The 10,876-nt window shown below is 47.2% G+C and overlaps 1 protein-coding gene across 1 annotated transcript; it reads right to left on the reverse strand.

Annotated features, from left to right (window-relative positions):
* Positions 1-379: 379 nt before the first annotated feature.
* On the reverse strand, positions 380-4,607 carry LOC123427233 (beta-glucosidase 16-like). The gene is made up of 12 exons (XM_045111230.1): positions 4,246-4,607; positions 4,032-4,098; positions 3,174-3,235; positions 3,011-3,086; positions 2,821-2,895; positions 2,612-2,699; positions 2,278-2,530; positions 2,037-2,152; positions 1,653-1,902; positions 1,430-1,532; positions 1,171-1,273; positions 380-849 (listed from the first exon to the last, which is right to left on the reverse strand). Exons 1-12 carry the CDS (start codon positions 4,372-4,374, stop codon positions 642-644), a joined length of 1,530 nt encoding a protein of 509 aa, XP_044967165.1. The 5' UTR covers positions 4,375-4,607; the 3' UTR covers positions 380-641.
* Positions 4,608-10,876: the final 6,269 nt, after the last annotated feature.

Raw genomic sequence — 10,876 nt, forward strand, 5'->3', positions numbered from 1 at the left:
AACACACATCAACTACAAGATAATTTGGTTGAGCATATGTGGGCTTGCCTTGCAACCAATAGATGTATCCACTCTTATTTCTTTCAAATGTATTTGTGACAATTAAATTGTATATGGTTTGTAATATCTAAGATTTTATTTCGTTATGAAAATATGAGATATTTGTAATTGGTTGAATTATGTTAATTTTGGATAAAAAAAATTTATATGCGTGCAAAAAAAGAAAAATTTGATCGCGTATCGATCGCGCGGACGAAAATGCGTCAACACGTTGGACGCACACTGTTAACGTGGACGGGGCGGACACGTCAAACCAAACAAACGCAAAGCGAACAAAATAGGTGTCGGTTTGGGTCAGCCCATTGAAGTTGATCTCCTCTAAAGTGGTGACAACCTCGGCATCTTAAAAAACAAGTGATGACAACCTGAAGTCCGTAGTACATATACCTTCACATCACCCTAAATTTACGTTTCTACTAGGCAAAGACGCCATTAGGGAAGTGTTGGAACGATGTGTAGCAGACTAGCAGTACCTAATATTTTCCTATAAGAAAAAGCAGTATCTATAGTATCTATATTCACTGGATCCGATAGTTTCTTTTCACGGGTAACTGGATCTGACAGTAGAATGGCTGCGGGTATCATGAGTCTGCTCTCAGCGTCTGCGCTTGATCGACCAGCACAGAGCCCGTGAGAAAGTCTCGGTACCACTTCCCCGACATCTTTGGAGTCCTCTCCTGCGTTTCAAAATCCACGTAATACAGCCCGAACCTCACGGTGAAGCCAAAACCCCACTCGAAGTTGTCCATGAGGCTCCACACGAAGTAGCCACGCACGTTTGCTCCTCTCCTGTAAGCATGCCACAGGTCCGGTATATGTTGTGTCAGATAAGGGTCAACACATTCAGAATGCAGAGTTGCAAGAACTGATTCCTAGTTCAATTTTCTTTTTTATTGGTGTGTGTGACAAATGAAATGAATTATAACATTCTTTCAGGGCATACTCTTTCAACGGGCTTGCTTCATTATGTGTATAGTGCTAGATATTTTATTTCTACTTTTGGTACTGAATGATGTATATTAATTTTAGGAAGGTTTATGGTTTATGAAAGATTCCATCAGTAAATAAATAGTGTAATGTGCGTGATGATCGGAAATGATGGCATGTTACCTGACTGCTGAAGAGATGCACGTCAGATAACCCTGCAGGTAATTCACTCTTCCAACGTCATTGATCAAGTCCTCCATACTGTTATCGCTGAACTGCGAGAAGCCTGAAATAAATAAAGCGTAAGAGAACACACACATGATCGTTGAAAACATGCAGAAGCAAATTAGGAGCTGCTAGAAGCTTTTCAATCTTCAGGGTTCGGATTCATAATCTGGACGTACGCACTGCGAATTCCTGATTGTCCTCCCTTGCAACTCACCATTTTCAGTAACGTACACCGGCGCGTTCTCGTATCTCTGGTTGACATACTTGACGATCAGCTCCATTCCTTCGGGAACATCATAGTAACCAGGGAATGCAGTCTGCAAGGTTGATCACCATGCATACGAACATGTCAGAGAGAGAGAGAGAGAGAGAGAGAGAGAGAAGAAGAGTGTGTGTGCTGTAGGGTGGTGGCAACAGAAGATGTAAGCAGTTCTTACTGGTCTTCCGATTGCCACGCCGTCTCGTTCACCTACAGCTTGGACCAGCGCATTTCCCTCGTAACTCTTAATGTTGCACGGAGAAGCGATGCAATCCTTGGCGTAGATCGCCGTGTAATGGTTTACCCCGATAAAATCCGCCTTGCTCTGCAATAACCTCTTCTCCTCGGAGGTGAACGTTGGTAAGTTTGATGACAGCATCTCCCGCATTTCTCTGGGATAGTCGCCAAAGAATATCGGATCAAGAAACCTGTAGAAGCAAAGGGAACATTAAAACCGTCATAGTACTAACAGTCTCTTTTTTCTTTTGTATAAACGTAGTGTGAAGATTACAAATGTCACACTTCTTGTGTTGCGTAGAAGGTGAAGCAAAAAAGGACATACCAGTCCACCTCAAAGGCCAACGCCCGTCTTGCAGCCAGGATATCCTCCGTGGAGTTGGTGAGCGGCTCATACCATTTCATCGCGATCACGATCCCGATCGATCCGCCTTGGGTTGCCTGACACGCACACATTCGATCATCAGAACGCGACCAAGACAGAGGCGCCTCTGCTTTCGACATCCACCGAGACAGCACCCCAGCACGACGGAGCAAGCATGTCTGTCTGTAGGGTTTCACTTCACCTGATAGTTCCTCTTGTAGTTGTCGACGGCGGCGGCGTGCGACATGATCATGTTATGGGCGGCGACGTAGGGCTCCCGGCGAGAGTCGCCGCTGTTGCAGGTCCCGAACGGCGGGGAGCAGTGCTTGGGCGGGTACTGGCCCAGCATGTAGGCGAACTTGGTGAAGAGGTTGGGCTCGTTGAGCGTCGTCCAGAACTTGACCCGGTCGCCGAACGCCTTGAAGCACACGTCCGCGTAGTAGCCGAACTCCTCCCTGTCAAGGAACAAAGGTTAATCAGCGGCCAAGTCAAGCCAGAGGGAGCATGTGCAGCCAGTAGGAGTCGCATGCACGTACCTGATTCCGGCGCCCAGCCAACCGCCGTGCCGGGTCTCCAGCTCGTGCGGCAGATCGAAGTGGTGCAGCGTCACGAACGGCTCTATCCCTGGTTGTTGACATTTTTTTGGCAGCAGCACGTACGCGTTTAATTAGATTGCCATTCGTTGAAGATTAGGTGGAGTTGAATCTGTTCGTTCCAGATGCGTGGCGTGTGGGATTACGCATACCTTTCTCAAGGAGCGCGGCGATCAGCCGGTTGTAGAAAGCGATCGCAGCCGAGTTTACGCCTCCAAGCCGGCCTCCTACGAGGACGACGATTCAACGGCAGTTAATTAGCTATAATAAGCTAGTACTATGGCAAGTGCATAAACTTGTTACTAGTGCTAATTGTGTGTTGGTTCGTGTTGGCATCCATACTTGGGAGGACTCTCGCCCATGAGATGGAGAACCTGTAAGAGTTGACACCCAGATTATGCATGATCTCCACGTCTTCCTGCTCAGCACAGTGCCAGGGTTACATGGGGAAGCACAGTAAGTTAAGAGATCGCATCACAAGTACTATTGATTAACTATGTACTACCATGTAACGATGGTAGTGGTCGTCCGCCACGTCCCCGTTGCGTCCATCGTTGATTTCCCTAGCTGCAGGGAATCAAAACATCTTGAGGCGACAGAAGCTGTCTAGCTAACATTTAAAATGGAGGATCACATGCGCGTGTGATCTGATCTTCTCTCAGAATATATGCAGGAGAATTGGTGTGGTGCTCGTTGATCCGCACGACAGGAATTGCCATATAGTATTACACGGATAAACCGCAAAATTTCTACGGCCACTCGCAGTACTATTATTATCCGCAGACTGTAGCTGCAGTTGTGGCATCGCTTTCGCATAAGAGTTCACGCCTACGCGATACGCATTATTCAAACTAAACCTACTTGCAAGAGAAAAGAAATTACCTACTTCTCCGGAGCGACGCCGTTTCTTTCTAAGTTTTATAAACTCGAGGGAAAAGACGGGATGGTTGCGGCACCTGCATCAGCGACAGTGAAACGGGTGCTGGCCTCCATATCTTTTGGATGTCCGGCCGGCCTAGGGATCTCACTACCGAAATCTGAATCTTTCAAGGTTTACTTTCTTGGACTCTAGCAGTACCGGGACATGGCTGGCTTATGTCTCCATCTTGCTGATAATTTACCAGCAGTAAAGTAGTCCCGCTCCATGATTACCATACATAGACGGTAAATTAATCGCCGAGTTGTTATTTACGGCCGGCCTGATGATGAGCTATCGCTATCTCTTACGCTTCGCACGGCAGTGAGGAAGGTAGCCGCTCGGTTTGAGCTTTGTCATCAGCAACATGGATGGATTTTTGATCGGAGGAAGGCGAGGAAGAAGAAAACCATTGGGTTTTGGGGAAAGAAAGGGAAGATGGCTTACACTGCGTGTGGGTGAAGACATCCCAGTTGCTGAGGCCCTTGCCGTCCTCCAGGTACGCGCCCTCGATCTGGAAAGCAGAGATCACATATGGCGCTGTTGCATCAGCAATCAAATTAACTGCTCTTTGAACTGGACGTACGTCGGGAACGAAAATGATAGAGATCAAGAAGTACGACGTAGAAGGCCGCAGCCAGGCTCAACACTGCTTGCTAACCTGGTATGAAGACGTGGCGGCGCCGAAGAGGAACCCCGGCGGGAACTCGGCGCGGTCGAGCCCTCGCGCCGCCGGCGCGAGTATCGCCAGCGCCGCCAGCAGCATGACCATGCCCGCCGCCGCGGCCATTTCCTCGAGGTAGCTCAGCTAGAAAGGCTACGCCTCTTCGTTTTCTTCACGAGGGCTCTGGAGTCCTGTCCGGTCTGGTCTAGAGGCCCCCCCTCGACCGAACTTATTTAAAGGCAACAGCGAAGTACGCCATGTCCCCGTCACCGCCGATTATACTAGTGTTCTGGCCGCTGCCGATGCTCGCAGTACGTACGGCACCGCCGATGGATGGACATTTACCGCGCCGGCCACCGCCTACGCTACACGAGGCCAAGCTTTGGTTGTTGGTTAATTAGGGTAACTGAGATCCACATGGTGCGCGCGCGCGCGCGTGAGAGCGACGTGTGAAGGGGCGATAATGGATGAAAGCTAATCATGGGCATGGCGGCATGCATACCGGAAATGGCGCTGGCTTGGCGGACCTGACGATGCCCGGCCCGTCGCGCGGGTCGGCTCTACCAAGGCGCCGGGTCCTCGATGGGCCCATCTCTGGCTGGCTAGCTTGCTCGTGGGGCGCGTCCTCCGACGCGCCGTCCGGGGGGAAGAAACAAGCCGTCGAAAGCAACCTGACCGGCACGCGACAGGGTCGATCGTCCATCGCCTCATCGGGTAGGTAAGCGCTCATGGCTGATCCGGTCTGGCCGGGCTGGTGCGGCCATGTGTGCGGCCCGGCGGCGACATGTGGCACTCACGCGGGGTGGAGTCGTGTGTCTCCTTAAGATGGACGATTTGGAGAAGACATTCGATATCAAGATGGACGTCAAGTTTAATAAGCTGAGTCTATGACGACGAACCTGTGGCCGCGGCGAGCCGGGGAGCCACCACCAACCACCGCCGGAATCGGTTCGCCTTATCGTCAAGGGTGTCGCACCAGCCCGGCCAGAGTGGGTCTGCGACAGGGAAGCTCGATCGGTGTCACGTGGCGCGGTTCATGGCGCGGACTCGAGAGGGTGTCGTTAGCTCTGCGCAGGGTGACTGTGTGTTCCGTGGAAGTATTTACAACGGTGGTGGTGTGGACGGAATCTGGCGGCGGACGGGTAAGCACTTGTCAGACCAAATATTACCATGTGTGGGCATGTGCATGGCCAAGGCCGGGCCAGGTAGCCGGTGTCTGGTTCGTGGGTGCACGTTCGAAGTGCAAGGCCGGGGGACACGGGGTCAAAGGGTATGGCTTAGAAATGAAAGCAATTAAGCAGCAAAACACAAAAGAGACTGGATGCATTGCAGCTGATCGATTGACCTGGAGTACCGCAACGACCGTTGATAAGATCTACTAATACGTACTTCCTTCGTTCCTAAATACTTATAAATTTTTTAAATGTTTTATTACTAGAAGGCTACATACGAAGTAAAATGAGTGAATCTATACTTTAAAATATGTCTATATACATCCCTATATACTACCTTAATGAAACTTTCTAAAAGACTTATATTTAGGAACGGAGGGAGTAGCAAATAGTATCATGAGATGCCAAAAAAATTGCATGCCAACATTTGGTGTATGCCATGCCAAAAACTTGTATGCCGACATTTGGTAAAGGAAAATGTTTTCCTTCGGCGCGTCGATGGAAGCAACGCGTCGGTCGCTCGATGCCCACGCGTCTCGCGCGCGATCCGCCCGTATGGCCATGCAACATTTTCTCGTGTGGTGGTCGTTTAAATTTGCTACAACCGGTGTTCAAATTTACTATATTTGTTCACTAAAAAAAGTTGCATATACGCTTTGGTTGCAACCTCAGTTCGTCGGATTTTTTGATACAATCGGTGTTTTTTTCTCGCTACAACCGTGTTAATTTTGCTACAACTGGTATCATTTTTTGCTGCAACCGTTCACTAAAAAAGTTGCATACACGCTCATAAGAGTTGCAACCCGAGTTCACCGGATTGTTTTGCTACAATCCTTATTTTGTTTTGCTACCACGCATCATCAGCTTCGTTTTTTTGTTACGACCACGTTGATATTTCTTTTGCTACAACTATATTTTTGTTGCAACCGTGAACGAAAATTGCCGCATCGTGGACGAAATTTGTTACATCGAGAAATTTTGCTGCATGAAGATCTAACGGTGCAGCCCGCATGCAGCTAGCGGATCAGGCGGTCCGTGCGCGGCCGGCCAAAAGTTTTGACCGACACACCGGTGAAGAGCACTGTCCTTTGGTAAATGCCAAATATTGGCTAGTACTTTGTTAGTTACCAATTTTATTTGTTAACCTCACAAAAAAGTCAATTTTTGACAACTTTTGATATTCCCAATTGTTGGCTTGCCATTTATTGACGGTGTCAAATGTTGGCACTAAATCAATTACTCCTTCTCTTCGTAAATATAAGGTGTATTATTTTTCTATAAAGTTAAACTTCTCTAACTTTGACAAAACTCCTATCCTTGAAGAACTAAACCGAGAACTAAACCGACATTCACCTTTTCCCTCATCGCCCTTGCTCGGATGAAGAGGTGACTGAAAAGAAATGAGTACATCAGGAAATCAAATCAGGGCTATTGAAAATCCAAAAATGCCATGACTCATACTGATATACATGGATAACCAAATGCCATTTACAATTATTCTGAAGGGGTACATAGAAAGTTTAACCAAAGTAAATCTTACAACCTCATATTAGAGGTTAGATATCATTCACTACAGGAATCAGCTTCTGCCGTCTGCCATAGCGGACGGCAAAGGGCCACCCCACGGACGGCAAAGAACTTTGCCGTCTGCCGGCGGACGGCAAAATTTCTACGAGAGCTTTCGTCGGTAAAGAGCCTTCTTTGCCGTCTGTCGGTAGGAAGCGGACGGCAAAGGGCTTTGCCATCTGCCTGCCATAGCAAGAAGACGGCAAAGGAAGCTAGACGGCAGCCGATAGGGGCAACTCCGTTAGATAGCTAATGGAGCCTTTGCCGTCTGCCACCCGGAAGGGTCTTTGCCATCTGCTTGGGGCCCTTTGCCATCTGCCAAGGGCGGCCCTTTGCCTTCTGCTGGCTGATGGTGGCTGATGGCAAAGAGCCTGTATTGCTCCTTTTTTATCTGTTTTATTCCCTGCATTTTCATACCACAAATATACATACATACATATACATTTCACAGTATATATTTCAAACATCTTCAACACATATATTTCACAGCATATATATTTCTAACATCATCATAAAATATTTAACAAGCTAGAGAACACATAGGCTAGCACAATACATAGTTTCACATAATTCATTTGTATATACATACATAAATTTTACATTGTTCGTCAATACAAATAAAAAAACTAAACACTAGCAGCCCATCAATGCGAGGTTACATGAAATGAATCAAATCTGCAAAAATGGGAGTAATTAAGAAAGTTAGAAGAAGAAGAAGAAGAAAAGACTAATTATTATGTGTATTCGATTTAGAATTTTTAATAAAAATACTAACATATATGGTGCATCTAAATAGTTGCTTTTAGGAAGATGTGTTCAAGTGTAATTCAAGAGTAAAAAATACTAACATATATGATGCATCAAAACATATTGAATTCTACTAGTTCACGGGCTAGAACTAATTTACATGTTATTTTACATTTCTGATTCATAACATTTATATCAATCATAATTTAAAGAATCACATAATTATATCTCTCGGTATAGAACAAATAAGATATATTATATCTCTCGGTATAGAATAAATAAGATAGAGCATTTGGAGATAATTTTTTCGAAGCTAGTTATCAACAGTATATGGTGTTCAAGCTTGGAAATCTGCATGAAATCATCGCGGGCTAGTGAAAAAACATGCTAAATATGCACCTTTTGAAAACATTTTTATTTGTTAGTTATATATTAGCTGCTGATATAGGCAAATAACTGTATCAAAGTACCAGCTGATGTTTGTCACACACCACCATTATTATGAAAAAAATCACCGTGACATGCACATGAGCAGATAGATGCAAAAAAGTTTCAGTTTTCTTGTTTCCTAGACAAGTTTAAGAAAAACAAGATCTCTAAATACTCGTTAACCAAACAACCCCTAAAGGTACATGCTACTGCCTGCATAAGGTGGCAAACATAATTTATATCATTGGGTTGACCTAATCAAACTCGTAGCGAAATGGGTCATGCTGCTGCGTTATATGGTTTGTATTGATTACTAACTGAACAATGATGATTCTGCTAATTTCTATAACTCAATTCAAAAAAGCCTAGTGAGTGCGTGATACATCAGCAGAATAAACAAAAATTGATACTAAATTCCAAGTAATTCTTACCAAAATGGATACATCAGCCCAAATCTTTCAACCATTTGTCTGGCGACACGTGAGACGTGCATGAAGTCGCTGGATGCCCGAGTTGTCACATTGTCTTGGCCAAAGATCACCTCCTCGGCAACCTGCAAAAGTGGTTATACATGTTAGCACACAAGGCATCATTGTGGAAAATTGCAGTAACTAGTGGATGCATAAATAAATAAATACAATTTCCACAAAAACCGCACCTGCCACCAAGTGCCACAGCCATTTGGTTCTCTAGGTAGCTCGTGCTGTACAGTCCAGACTAGAGTCTCTCTTCGCTTGGAGCAAAGAACGTGAGCCCACCAGCCTGACCTCGAGGAATGATGGAGATCTTGGCAACAGGGTCATATTCAGGCATCAGGGAACCGACGAGGGCATGTCCAGCTTCTGCAATCAGAAAGTTTAGATACAAATATTAGGAATCTGTGCACTCCAGGATCATTTCAACAACTGACGGTGACAAAATTACCATGGTAGATCAAATTCGCTCTCTCTTAAGGCTGCCATGCCAAGCATCATTGGAACCATCTCTGGTTGTGAGTATATCTGAGCTAACAAATTCATTACACTGAAATAGAAAATAAATGTTTACGGATTAGTTTCAATATACGAAAGAACAGACGTAAATCTGGTCAAGTAATCTTTTGCTTATGCTCAACTTTACGCTAATGTATGTTTTCCACACGACGCGAGATTGAAGTAATACCTCTTGTACATGGGCTTATGTCACTTAGGTCAAGCAATATATCCCATAAAGACATCGCAACTAAGTTCAGCATTTGATCATTTAGTCTAACTAAAGAAGCAGCAGCAGGCATCAGGGTGTCTACAGCTACAACACGGACATCATCATCTGGATCTTCCAGAACAGCCTTCCAAGCATGAAGGACATACTCAAACAGATCTTTAAGCATTTCCTGGTGAGGCAGAAAACAATATTATCAATTTTGTATATAGATTGGGTATCAAATTCTTACAATGGTATTAATTAACAAGTTATTAACAGTGCATGGTGGAGCACCTAGACTGACATGAGTTGTGCATGCCCAAGGTGTCGTCAACCACATAACAACAGTGCAATATGGAAATCAGTTGCTCAATTAGCAATCACCTTGTGAACCGCAACCATGTATTTGATTCCAAGGAGGTAATGAACATCATCGTATCCATAATGGACATCTGAGGCGAGGGGGGCTGAGGCGAGGCAAAGCGCTAGCCCAGGCGTGGACGGGCGAGCGGGGGTGGCAAGCGTCTGCCCTCGTGCGCGACCCCAAGGAGGGCGCGGCGGCACGGAGAACGAACGGCGGCAGGCTGGCAGGGGCTCCGGCGGGTCTCTTGCCCGGCGGGATGGGTGGATCCGGTTGAGGAGCTCTGGATCCGGTTGGTGGCTTGGTCGGGCGAAGCTTAGGGCGAGGACGACGGCGTCGGGCGCCATGGCAGCACGGGTTCCTCCCTGAAGAACAAGCAAGAAAAGAGAGGGAGGGAGAGAAACGACAGGAGGAGGATAAAATCGGGAGGAAGGAGAGGGACTTACACAAGGACACGCGAGGATGACCGGTGACTGCGGCAGCCGGCGGCAGGGCTCGTGGCACGGGGAAGCTTGGGCCGGCCGGACGGAGGGCAACCGACGGCGGCTGCGAGTGCGGAGGGTCGGAGGGGAGGAAGGTCGTCGAGTTGTGTGGGGGGAGGCGGCGCGATGGTGGGGGCGGCGCGGTAGAGGGGGGATCCACCATGAGGGGGCGGCGCGATGGTGGTGGTGTGGTCGCGCGAGGAGGCAAGGCAGATCAAGTGGATTGCGGAGAGAGAGAGAGGGATCGAGGGAGAGGGCAGATTGGGGGAGGGGGTGGGGTGATGGACGCGCGCTGTTAGTGGCCGTCCTATTTGCCGTCTGCCTAGGTATCAAGCTGACGGCAACGAGGTCGAGGCAGATGGCAAAGGGGTCTACGCAGACGGCAAAAAGGATCCTGATGGCAAAGGGGACGACTTCACCTCTGGTGACTCTTTGCCGTCTGCCTGGACCATCTTTGTCGTCTGCCAGCCGATGACAAAGAACGCACTGATGGCAAAGAGTATCTTTGCCATCAGCCGTCTCTTTGCCGTATGTTTCTTGCCAGCTGACGGCAAAGAGCTTCTTTGCCATCTGCCAGTAGACGGCAAAGATCAGGCAGATGGCAAATTCTTTGATTCCTGTAGTGATTCACTCTGATAACCCGATGAACACTCTTGTAGTAAAGGGAGTCGGGGGTGACTCACTGAGGC

Source organism: Hordeum vulgare, chromosome 2H, assembly GCF_904849725.1.
Source record: "Hordeum vulgare subsp. vulgare chromosome 2H, MorexV3_pseudomolecules_assembly, whole genome shotgun sequence".
Classification (NCBI taxonomy): Eukaryota; Viridiplantae; Streptophyta; class Magnoliopsida; order Poales; family Poaceae; genus Hordeum; species Hordeum vulgare.

Excerpts from the sequence above, each read along its gene's own strand:
- LOC123427233 (XM_045111230.1), bottom strand. The coding sequence starts at position 4,374 with ATGGCCGCGGCGGCGGGCATGGTCATGCTGCTGGCGGCGCTGGCGATA. Across the intron at positions 3,087-3,173 it reads ACCACTACCATCGTTACATG|GAAGACGTGGAGATCATGCA; the intron begins GTAGTACATAGT and ends TGTGCTGAGCAG. Across the intron at positions 2,896-3,010 it reads ATGGGCGAGAGTCCTCCCAA|GAGGCCGGCTTGGAGGCGTA; the intron begins GTATGGATGCCA and ends TCGTCCTCGTAG.